At 39.8% G+C, this 13,165-nt stretch overlaps 1 protein-coding gene across 3 annotated transcripts in view; it reads right to left on the bottom strand.

Moving 5' to 3' along the window:
* The window catches only part of Prepl (prolyl endopeptidase like), a 28,988-nt gene that overhangs the window by 14,784 nt on the left and 1,039 nt on the right, over positions 1-13,165 (bottom strand). Inside the window, exons 2-5 of one of the 3 annotated variants that reach the window (XM_038318154.1) lie at positions 12,330-12,837; positions 2,942-3,064; positions 1,634-1,700; positions 803-1,006 (exon numbers count right to left, since the gene is read on the bottom strand). In XM_038318154.1, the coding sequence (XP_038174082.1) occupies positions 803-1,006; positions 1,634-1,700; positions 2,942-3,064; positions 12,330-12,530 (595 nt within the window). In that variant the 5' untranslated portion in view covers positions 12,531-12,837. Of the gene's footprint in view, positions 1-802; positions 1,010-1,633; positions 1,701-2,941; positions 3,065-12,329; positions 12,838-13,165 lie in introns of all 3 variants that reach the window. The other 2 variants (XM_038318153.1, XM_038318155.1) reach the window with 2 other exon arrangements.

Raw genomic sequence — 13,165 nt, 5'->3', positions numbered from 1 at the left:
TCCAGTTTTTAGGTGTGAGTCTGAGAAATGTGCTATAATGGATCTCCAGGATAACATGTAATAAAAAATAAGCAAGTTTAAACTTGAACAAACTACCAAGAAGCAGCATCCGCAACACTTTAGCCATCATGATGAACTGGCTGAGAATTACTCTGTAACAGAATATCCATGTGGAACTTAGAAGTGTCTCAAAAGCATGAACACTGCTTTATTTAAGATATGCTTTATTTACTTTATTTATTGGTGAGTGAAGTGTGTGTGAATACAAGTGTGTGTGGGTCGTGGTGCAGGTGTGAAGGTCAGAGAACAACTTTCCGGAACTGTCTCTTTTCACCATGAGTTCTGGGGCTTAAAATCAGGCCAAGCATGTGGCAAGTATTTTTCCCCACAAAGCCTTTCGTCAGTCCAAGAAATATTTTTTTTTTAAATTTCTATTTATGTATATGTATGTGCCTCCATGTGGGTCTCTGCTGGATCCTCCAAGAGTTATAGTTATAGGTGGTTGTGGGCTGCCCAGCATGGGCACTGAAAACTGACCATGGGTTCCTTCAAGAGTAATATACGTGTTCCAAGCCACTGAGCCATCTCTCCAGTCCCCCACGAGCACAATTTTAAAGTGACCCACTTAGATAATTAAAGCAGGGAGTATTTCACAACAGAAGTCCATAGGAAGATGTGAGTCCAGAGAGATGGACCAGGCCCTGATCATCACCATCTCCTTCCCTACCGCGGGCTAAAGACTTTCAGAAGTGCGAGCAGCTCGCTATGGCTGCCTTTTCAAGGGGCTTGACTTGGGGCTTACCAAAACTGGACACATTGGGGAAAGACGCTTCCATTACAGGCTGATCGCTGAGCTTCACAACTATGCAGGTGGATGTTTCCGAATCCTCAGTCCTTATCTTGGCAGCCACGTATTTCTCATCGGGAGCAACTCTGATACAATCAATGAACGGCTGGTCCAATTTGAGTTCCTCCAGGTTGAACAAGACTTCATAATTATCACTGTCTGCTGCATAAAGGTAGGCAGGGGTAGGAGAACTCCATAACATATACTTGCAAATGTTAGCATTCTGAAGCCATATACTGATGTCCTTCTACAATCATTACTTAAAAGTATTTTATGCAATACTCTTCTATGTATAAATCTATGAGCTATTATGACAGTCTAGTATAGTGGTTCTCAATCTTCCCAGCGCTGTGACCCTTTAACACAGTTCCTCATGTTGTGGTGACCTCCCCAACCATAAAATTATTTTACTGCTACTTCATAACTAATTTTGCTACTGTTATGAATCATAATATAAATATTTTTTGGAGACAGAAGTTTGCCAAGGGGGTCGCAACCCACAGGTTGAGGAGTGCTGGTCTAGTATTTACAGACTACAGAATTGACAAAGAAAATACAAATGACTCACATAATGTACATGAAGTACCTAGCACTGAGACACAGAACATATATAAAACATGCTAGAGTCTATCCCATGCTGTTAATGCTTCTCAGTGTGGTTTTTAACACCAGTTTAAGTCGACCCAGATATTTAGAACCAATCATTTAAAAAATTTAGGTATAATCTTTAAGAAATCTATTCTAATAGCTTTGAACAGCTACTATGAAGCTCCCTGTTCAAATTACCTTCTTCGTCTTTGGAGCGAACCAAGCAGCAACCTTCTTGATAATAAACAAAACCGCCATGCTTAATCTGACAACGAAAAGAAACACGATCACTCACAGTAGCTTGAGTTTTTCTTTTTTTCCTGTGTAGCTCTGGGTCCCATCCTAGAACTCGCTCTGTAGAACAAACTGGCCTCAAACTTACAGAGATGCTCCTGTCTCTGCCTCCCAAGTGCTGGAATTAAAGGCGCGCACCACCACCACCTGGCTTACTTAGTTATTTAACGGTTTGACTACTTTAGATAAAGAGATGGGACCTATCATATCATAAGAGGCAGATCTACTGAATATGAAATAGGAAATGCACCATTTTTACAACAGCTTTCCTACATTCAGAATGGTTGGTGATTTCTAATATGCAGACACAAGAGCTAAAAAATCTATACTCATTCATCTAATATTTGTATAGTGGAATTCAATTAACGATGTCAAGTGGCATCTTTAAGATGGGAAAACTGTGGCAAGTTTGAAATGCCAATCAACATCCTAGTACCCTTGCTTCAAAATCCCTGCCATCACCTGTGCAGCACTGGTTGATTTTATACCAGGTACGCTGTGGTGAGAAAGGATTTGAGGTCGAGAAATGAGTACTGCTGGGCTCTTGTCCAACACCTTCACTGTGAGTGATAAACAGCACAGCGTTCTTCTTGTCTAACACCTTCACTGTGAGTGATAAACATTACAGGGGTCTTTTTGTCTAATACATCTCAAATGTGAGTGATCGGCTTACTTAGTTTCAGGTGACATATCTAGAATCTGGAATTGTTACTCCTCTGCATATTTTACTATGTGTGCCATTTTCACTTATAAACTCTGGCCTGTTTTCCAGTCTTACTGAGAAGATTTTCAATCTCTTTGTTCAATTTATTTCAATTGAAAATTTATGACTGATAAATATAAAGTGACTAACTGTATATTTCGCTTTACTACAGTGAATTTCCTTTTATAGAAATGTAGATACAACATATAGATACTTTGGGAATAATAAATAAATGACGCTTTATATGCACCTCCTTGGAATTGCTATAAATCCACACTGGAGCTGTTATTCTCCAGCATCTACCCAGAATTCATCGATCATGCTTCATGCTTTATCTTAAGTTCTAATTTTAAGAACATTTTGCTTACTGTTTAAAGTTGAAATGCTCAGCATGCTCGAGAGGCCACGTGCAACAAGACTGTGATGTATGTCTATGGATTACAAGGTAGCTCGCTTGCCTCTGAACTGACAGTATATATGGTTCTCACAGAAGACTCAGCGCAGCTTACCTCGGCATTGACGATTTCATATTCCTCTTGGGGCTGAGTTTCTAATTTTGTTCTCACTTTTTCAAATGCATCCATGCTTTCAGAATGGGATTTTTCGTTTTCTGGCTTAATAGGCAGAAGATCCTAGGAACATTTTTGGTGGTATGATCAAAATTTTTCAAACTTAGGGAGATGTTTTTGCTTCTTGTAATTGTACTCTTTATTTTTAACACAGATACCACATCAAGATATTTATGAAATATGTTTTTACAGATCTTATTCTTTCTCAAGCCATCAAAAGAAAACAGACATGACACATTATAACAAGTGTATGAGTCCTTAAGATACTTCTAGCAGCACTAAGAAGCCCTGTCAACATCAGAAACACTACATACACCTAAAGAGGAAAGAAATGCTTTGAACTTTTACATATTTAATCCGGACGTGAGGTGGGGGACCCTGTTGAGTTTCATAAGCACTGAAGCACACCGTGAAAGGAAGGAACTATCAGAAAGGAAGACATTTCTTAGCTGATAGATGTTGGCTATTAATTTATTCATAGAACAGTTACAAAATTTATTCTATTTTATTACCACAGTTTTTTGTGTTGTTGGGATATGTAACTCTACAAAACAGAACTGTTTATTGGATCAAAAAGTTAAATAACAGCTCACAACACAAAGCTTTCCTTTTTTGTTGTTAGCTTGTTTGTTTGTTTGTTTTGAGACAGGGCTTATCTGTGTAACCCTGGCTGTCCTGGAACTCACTCTGTAGACCAGGCTGGTTTTGAACTCAGAAATTCACCTCCTCTGCTTCCAAGTGCTGGGGTTAAAGGTTTCACTACCACCTACCTCCCCGTTTCCTATTTAAGGGATAGTTTATTATAAAAAAGGAAGGAAAAGCAATGGAATGTAGTAACATTTAGTAGACATGGAGAAGAAACTACAGAATCACCCACTGTGCCTTATTCGGGGCAGTAAGCTAGGCATTCTGGGCGCCTCCTAGAAAGCAGGTAAGTACTAGATAGATCATCAACACTTGGATAAGGCTAAACCTAAAACTGCCAAAGTAGAAAAACTGCCAATAATTCAAACTCCACTGCCTTGCCTTGCTTAAACAAAAATATTTTAGTCAAGATGCCCAATTCTTCAGCTCTCTGCTAGAGATGACAGCTGCACAGCGATGGTGCCAGAGGGGCTCCGAGCCGTTGGGGAGGGCCCCAGCAGCCGAGAGATATCTACTGCCCAAGTATGTTCATGGTACTTTACCAGAGCCATTGGGGAAGACCCCAGCAGCCGAGAGATATTTACTGCCTAAGTATGTTCAGATGTAAGCTACATATGTTGTTTATATAGTAAGGAGTTTACAACCTAAAAGTAAACACAAAAAAACAGAAAATTTATCAAGATGGACTAAATGGACAATAATCCTTTTAACAATTATTCTTTAAAATTTGGGGGGATGCTTTAACGATTTGTACTAGATTTGAATTAGTCATCACAGTTTTTACTGTAATCTCAACTTTCAGCATCCTCTTTCTTGCAAAATTGTTATGTATTTATTTATTTAATGTTGGGGGCCATGGAGGTCAGAGGTCGACTTGTGGGTCAGTTCTCGCCTCACTCTGGACTGGCTCAGGCGCACGTCCTGGCAGCACCCACCGAGTCGTCTCCTCAGTCCTCAACTTCTGCTTTCAATCATACAGTTGATTTTTGAGTAATTATTTGCAGTCAAAATAATGAAGGTTTCTCATATTTATTTTAATTCACGTTTTTGCATTTTTATACTGTCTATGGCTGAAATATCAATAGCCCTCTACTATTGCCTAGACCATTAAAGTATAACCCAGAATATTACTAGAAATCTGTCTTGAAACTCTACCTTCGCATATGAGAAGCCTTGAATCTGAGCTTACTTGAATCCAGAGAATACTTAATGCCTAACTGAAAAGATTTTCTTTTTTTAGAGTCTCATGAATCTCCGGCTGGGCTTACACTTGCTGTGCAGTGGGAGGTGACCTTAGACATCCAATCCTCTACCTCAAGAGTGCTGGGATTACAGATGAGTGCCATCACTCCCAGGCTGTGGTCTGGGAGTCTGAGCCAGGGCCCTGTGAACGCTCAGCAAGCTCTCCATCACCTCCCATCTTCATTCCCATGCCTACTGAGATCTTAAGTTTCATGTATGCTATCACTCCATCAGAAGCAAAACCTAACCTTTACTACTTTCCAAAGAGCCCAACATAAAACCCACTTAAACAATGAAAGGTATTAACAATAAAATATGCAACTTTAGTATGGCAAAAATGTTAAATTTTGAAGACAAGAAAAACACTGAATAGAAGATGAGATCATTAATAAATGGCCAATTCCAGACCTTGGGTAGGGAGAGCACAAGGTAGGTTTGGCAAGTCTTGTACCACAAAGGCAGTGTTCCCAGGACAACAAAGGCATGTCAACAGGACACAAGGGACAGTATGAAGGGGCATTCACTAGCCACATGTGGGATATTATGAGCATCAAAAAGAACAACAACTAATTAGTTAAAATGCACTGAAAAAGTAAACTCTACAAACAAGCAAATAAAAAAACAAACCTCTGTATCAAATAAAAATTAAAAGAGAAAAAGAACCTTGAAGAAGCAGGGTCTGTCTGTGTAGCCCTGGCTGTACTGGAACTTGCTCTGTTGACCAGGCTGGTCTTGAACTCACAGAGATTCTCTGCTACTGCCCCCCTGAGTACTCGGATTAAAGGTGTGTACCACTACTGCCTGGCAAAGAAACCTTCCTCTACAGAATAAAACTAGCTAGACAATGTGGGAAGTGTGACAGGCAGACCATTTGATGAGCTCTGGTGAAACAAATAGAACTGAAATCATCAACAGTTAAACTCACTGGGCAAGAATAATGACAACATCCACACAGGACCAGAGTTACTGCTTACAGAAAGAATAATGTCCCTCTAGCAACAGAGACAACTGGCAGCTAATGTTTCAGCCAAAACAATCATTAGTGGGACACACAGACATGGCATCTTCATTAGAGGAGACTGATCTAATAGCGGGACACACGGACACCACATCTCCCTTAGAGAAGACTGAATTAATAGTGGGAAACATAGACGCTTCATCTCCACTAGAGGAGACTGCAAAGTAAAGCCCAAGTAAAGAAAAATGAGAAAATTTAAAAAATCATTTCCCATCCCCAGAAAACTACTAAAAAAGACAAATGTGTAATAAAACTGATCAAGAAAAAGACAAAGATTATTAGATTATTAGATATAATAAACATGGTATAATAATTATAATAGAGATTAAAAACATTTTAAATAGCACTCGGGAGGCAGAGGCAGGCGGATCTCTGAGTTCGAGGCCAGCCTGGTCTACAAGAGCTAGTTCCGGGACAGGCTCTAGAAACTACAGGGAAACCCTGTCTCGAAAAACCAAAATAAAAAAAACCAAAAAACATTTTAAATATAGCTTATTAATTATTTGAGAATTTTATACATGCATATAGCTGTTATTTTGATCAGCTTTATCCATCAAATCTACCTCTACTTCTCCACTCCCTCCCAAGTTCATGTGCAATGCCCTGTTTTATAACCCACTGACGCCGCATCTCCGTGGCCCATATACCCCTTAGTGTGGCGGGCCATCCACTGGGGCAGTTTCTACCTAACATGGGCCAAACCCCTAAAGAAAATGAACTCTCCCCCAGCAAGCCATTATCTCTCAATAGATCCTCAGGTGGGGGAGACAGCCTGTGTGTCCCTTGCCTCTCTGTGCTAGAATACTGTCCGGCTTGATTCTGTGCAGGCACCAGAGATGCTGTGTGCTCTTCAGTGCAGTGCTCCCAAAGCTGACTCAGGACATAAAAAAGCTACACCGGGAAATAACTATACAAAAGGTAGTGAGCATTTAAATAAATAAATAAAGATACCATGGCCAGATGCTGTCAAATGTACCTTTCTTGAACTAATTATCATGGCATATGCCTATAATCTGAGCACATAGAAGGATGAGGCAGGAGGACTTTGAGATAAGTCTGAGCTATATAGAAAAAGCCTGTCTCAGTTATTCCCACTTCCCTCAACCCCCCACCCCATAATCAAAGGGGGAAAAAACCTCATAATCACCTATCTAAGAAAACAGGAAAAAAGACAGAATTACTCATTTTACATTATTAGACTAATATAACCTTGACTCTAAAACTCAATGACAATATAAATGGAAGACTCTTCCGCCTGCCTAGAACCCTCTGCATGAGATGCCTCTGTGGTTCACCTCTTTCCGTCTTACTTGATGTCTGCACTCACACGCCATCCTGCCCATGAGTCTAACGCTTACCATCTTATTAAATATGTGCTTTCTTCCATTCTCTGCCCCCATTCTTACTTTTTTGGTTCTCCACTGTACTGATCTCTTACAACTCACTATGCTTTTTGTTTCAGAAACAAAAGTTCATTTAGCCCAGGCAGGCCTTGAGTGTCCCTTTATGCTATGGAGCTGAGGATGACCATTGCTGGGCCAGCCTGACTCCATCTTAAGGATGGAAGTCATCTTGTTATAAGGTCACAAGTTCATTTCTGCTTGCTGCAAAATCCAAGTCAACTGTACTTTAACCTGTTCTGGATTTGACATGCCCCGACCCTATGGAGTTTGACTCACACCCTGAATATATCTTGATAGATAAAATGTTCTGCCAAACAATTTAAAAATGTTCAGCCATGTTCCCATGAGACCAAAATTCCTCTGGAAATCTCTGAAGCCTTGAAAATCCTTCAATCTTACAGTCTTTTGGACTATATGAACCCTACCTTTCCTGTGTTTGAAAATCCTCCAATCTTACAGTCTTTTGGACTATATGAACCCTACCATTCCTGTATTTGAGGCTGTGTTTTCAAATCCTATTTTAGAAAGATAGCCCTGTCTGACAGAAAACAGAGTTTGCTTAAATTGATGAGAGTCTGGCAATGGTCTTGACTCTCATTTGGTGGGATAGACACCGTGACACTTCTCCTCCTGTCTTTGCCTCTTGAGCGCTAAGATTACGGTGGTTGGCACCATGACCAATTGTCCTGGCTGAACGAGGGCTTCATGCATGCGAGGCATCACTGGCAAAAGTAAGCGGAATGGACTAAATACTACCATCTGGTCACTGCACTATGGAAACTTCAGGTGCTGACCAGAAAGGAACATTACAAGTGAATGAATTAGGGTTAGAACAACAACATTTCATCACCAAGGACCTCCAGTTTCTAAATATAGTGTCAGTGGCAAGCAGGCAGGCATTGCATTTTGGTTACCCAAGGAACCTAAACAAACAAACAAACCAACCAGACTTCTGGCTGGAGTGATGCCTATGATCTCAGTTATCTGAGAGGCTGAGGCAAGAGGATTGCATCCACAAGAGTTCTGGTGAACACAGATCTTGCCTCAAAAATAAAGAAGAAATCAGATCCTTAGGCCTCAGCCACAGACATTCTAATTCAACAGAAATGGCTTCAGATCTAGACACCCACATTTTTCATTGCTGACACACATCTAGACTGCAGCAGTTGGTACTGAAGAATCCCAAAGTTGTATAATTTGTTGCCAGGGTAACAAGGCATAGTGAGGTTTGAGCTTGTTGATTCTGCTTGTTTCTGAGTGAAGAAAATTAGGAACCCTGTCTAGTCGACAGTCACAGCAGTCCTGGCTCGTTCTTTCCCTTTATATTATTTCTATGACACACGCTGTCTTCTCTTGTTCTTCAGTTAATTTATGTGAGCAGTGGGTCTTTAAATAGGCCTAATTAAAGGCCTTCTACTTTACTAGAACTTGTAAGAGCGGACTAATTTGGAACCCAGGGGAACCCGTTAAAAGAAAGAAATGTGTATTTTTGTCTCCAGAGTATTTCCACACCTATGGCTTCTCTTTAGAAGGCTTCCTCAGGTCTCAGGGAGCAGAGTGAATAAACACCCAGCATTAGGTCATGCATTTGTCATGGAGGGAAGGGGTGAAACACAAAATACAGGAAAGCAGAACCGCTCCACCAGGGGAAGACATTCCTAAAGGAGCTTCTATCTGTGGAGCTGCTGTCAGCCAGGTCAGTTTCTAGGAGTGGGAATGCATGACAAAATTAAAAGTTGTCTCAGAGACAGACAGCTTCAGAGACACCCTCCTGGCTCACTGTGTGAGCTAATTTCACAGCTGCTACTCTGGTGGCAATGCCTGCTTACTATTTATAAACCTAGACCAAGTGACGAAATGCTCTACTCATGCAAAGTGAAGCCACTCAAAGGCTTAGTGCAGTGGCTAGAACTTTAAAGTTTATGAGCATAAAGTATGGTAATTCTATATTAGAAACCAAACAAAATAGAAAAAGGGAACTTTAAAGTTTCTAAGTGTGTAAAGGTAAGAATCAGAGAGTCAAGCTAATGTTCCTAAGGAAACAATTTAAAAGGCTGAAATCTAAGAAGTCCAGGAAGAGGAGGGCGAGGATGACCATTAGAAACTAATGACAAACAGATTCAACGCAATGCCCATCAAAATCCCAGAAAAATTCTTCAAAGACATTGAAAGAACGGTACTCAACTTCATATGGAAAAGCAAAAAACCCAGGATAGCCAAAACAATCCTGTACATTAAAGGAAATTCTGGAGGCATCACAATCCCTGACTTCAAACTTTACTACAGAGCTACAGTACTGAAAACAGACAGGTATTGGCATGAGAACAGACAGGAAGACCAATGGAACCAAATCAAAGACCCGGATATCAATCCACACATCTTCGAACACCTGATTTTTGACAAGGAAGCAAAAAATATCAAATGGAAAAAAGAAAGCATATTTAAGAAGTGGTGCTGGCATAACTGGATATCAACATGTGGAAGAATGAAAATAGACTCATATCTATCACCATGCACAAAACTCAAATCCAAATGGATCAAAGACCTCAACATAAAGCTAGCCACATTGAACCTTACAGAAGAGAAAGTGGAAAGTACACTTGAACTCATTGGCACAGGGAACCACTTCCTAAATATAACCCCAGCAGCACAGACACTGAGAGAAACAATTAATAAATGGAACCTCCTGAAACTGAAAAGCTTCTGTAAAGCAAAGGACACGGTCAACAAGACAAAACGACAGCCTACAGAATAAGAAAAGATCTTCACTAACCCCACATCAGACAGAGGTCTGATCTCCAAAATATACAAAGAACTCAAGAAATTGGACACCAAAAGATCACATAATCCAATAAAAAAATGTAGTAAAGACCTAAACAGAGAACTCTCAACAGAGGAATCTAAAATGGCTGAAAGACACTTAAGGAAATGTTCAACATCCTTAGTCATCAGAGAAATGCAAATCAAAACAACTCTGAGATTCCATCTTACACCTGAAAGAATGGCCAGGATCAAAAACACTGATGACAACTTATGCTGGAGAGGTTGTGGGGAAAAGGGAACACTTCTGCATTGCTGGTGGGAATGCAAGCTGGTATAACCCCTTTGGATATCAGTGTAGCAATTTCTCAGAAAATTAGGAAGCAACCTTCCTCAAGACCCAGTAATACCAAAGTACGCTCAATCGTACCATAAGGACATGTGCTCAACTATGTTCATAGCAGCTTTGTGTGTCATAGCCAGAACCTGGAAACAACCTAAATGCCCCTCAATTGAAGAATGGATAAGGAAAAATGTGGTACATTTACACGATGAAGTACTACACAGCAGAAAAAAAAATGACAGCTTGAATTTAGCAGGAAAATGGATGGAGCTAGAAAACATTATTTTGAGTGAGGTAACCCAGACACAGAAAGACAATTATCACATGTACTCACTCATAGGTGGTTTTTAAACATAAAGCAAAGAAAGCCAACCTACAAACCACAATCCCAGAGAACTTAGACAACGATGAGGACACTAAGAGAGACTTACATGGATCTAATCTACATGGGAAGTAGAAAGTAGAAAAAGACAAGATCTCTTGAGTAAGATCTCTTGGGAGCATAGGGACCTTGGGGGAGGGCTGAAGGGGGAAGGGAGAGGCAGGGAGGGGAGCAGAGAAAAATGTAGAGCTCAATAAATATCAATTAAAAAAAAGAAACTAATGACAAGAGAAATATATGTGTACCAAACAGTTATAAGGTAAGAACAAAAACTGTGTGAAAAAGGAAAAAAAAAAAAAAAAAAAAACAAGATTAGGTAATAAGATTAACTTAGAAGATTAACACACTGAGTGTTCCCCACAGAGGGTTAAACAGATTATAGAAATGGAATATTATCTCTATAAAGAGGGATGAAGTTAGGATACGTGAACAAGCCCTAAAAACATTAGCAAAATTAAACAAACCAAATAAAGAAAAGGTAGTTATTGTGTACCCAAAATGTCAGAATAGGCAAATTCATAGATACAGGGAGTAGATTAGATGTCCCGGCTGAGGGTGACATAAACTGTTGGGGTATTTTGGAGAGGCCCTATGACAGGGTTTTGGAGAACATGGTTACAGTTGCATTACAATCCTATGGCTGTAACTAATGCCACTGAGTTCCACACCAGAACTGGCTCAAATGGCAACTTGTAAAATATATAATTTACCACAAGTAGAGGAAGCCAAGACAGACTACACGAAAATCACTATGCAAGAAAATGGCAACATCATGCTAGCGTGTTGTTAGGTTAGCACCCTCTAGTGTAGTGGAAGGAACCTCAGGAACACACCCGAAAAGTAGAGGATACCTGTCAAAGAAGCGACAGAGCAAACAGCCCGATTTCAAGTTAAGTGTGACAACCATGTAGCGTGACATCAACACTTTTGAGAAGATTGAGGACTATTAATAACTACACAGGGACAACAGGTGCACTGTGGGCCTGGCTCAGGCAGACCGGAACATGGCGCTACTCTCCATATGTGCAATCAGTTCCTCAAGGCTGAATTCAAGCCCGTAACTCGCGATCTTCCAGAAGGGTAACAGCATTTTCTTTGAGCAACACAGGTTGTCAAAAATGCTTGATAGCTTTTCATTCCTTTATATACAACTACATGACATTTACTGAAGTTTACGAATCATACAAGAATTAGCATATTACAAGGTTTTATTAAGAGGTATAATTTGTAATAATTTTAGGTATAACATTTTGGTAATTTTAGAAATAGCTATATTTTAAAGCACATTTTCAGGCACAGTAAGTCCTGTGATCAATCAGTTTTCATGAATCTACATTTTTATGTACATCATTATAGATCTATTAGATCCACATATGTTCTTTTGTACTCTTATTGGTTACAGATATTTGAGCCTGAAAAATCTTAAAATCAAATTAGAATCACTGAGAAAATTAGTAATGAATATCTTACCCATTATTTATGCACTAAAATTAATATTAATGGCCTACAAATAGGTTAACTTAAATAGTTCATACCTTACATGAGAAGCTCCGACTCGGGACGTTTCTTGCTAATTCTGATATCTTGGATTTATTCTGCAGGTGATACTTTTTCAATCTTATTCTATTGTAATAATGGTTGGCGAAGTTACAGTAATTCTGTTTCTGCATGCATTTCCCAAGGTGAGGAACACTATGCTTCAAAGCTCGGAGAAAGAATTTGGTCGTCTGCTGCATGGTAGCAAAGTACCTGGCTTCTGACCCCTTCACGTGTACGATGTCATACGTGTAACTATACAGTAATGGGATCTCAAGCGCTCGAGATCACCACATCTTATCCCCCCTCTGGGAGTCATGAGCCCCTGAGGTCACAAACAATTGCAGACATCTGATAGTTTAGGTTAAGTACACTGAAAAGCTAGTATGAGTTACAGTTCATTCAAATCATACTTCTTGGCAGGTCTGACTTAAACATGTCATTTGTGAGGTCAGTTTTACTAGGCTGAGGCTAGGCAGCAAGGGTTCGGGTGCACATATGGACAAACTAAAACAAAAAACAGAAAACAAGAAACAAAATAAAGATGTGCAAATAAGTAATGACTTCATGGGAATCTCAGGAACTGAGGGTGTTCCAAAGCAAAATGGGTTTTTACCTTACATAATTTGGGGCATATCACTGGTTTGTGTGTGAAAGACAAGTGAGAAAAGTCTGAATTACTTAATAAATGAGGGGGGTTAATATTTGTTGAGTGTTGGCCAGGTGCCAGACACTTTTCATCTATTCGTCTAATTTAAGTTTCATGTATTCTTGATGAAGAAATGATAATGTCATTCATTTAACAGGTGACCCAACAGTGGCTCTGGGAAGCTTC

Source organism: Arvicola amphibius, chromosome 2 (assembly GCF_903992535.2).
Source record: "Arvicola amphibius chromosome 2, mArvAmp1.2, whole genome shotgun sequence".
NCBI classification, from domain to species: domain Eukaryota; kingdom Metazoa; phylum Chordata; class Mammalia; order Rodentia; family Cricetidae; genus Arvicola; species Arvicola amphibius.
This window is presented reverse-complemented; position numbering and strand designations above follow the sequence as displayed.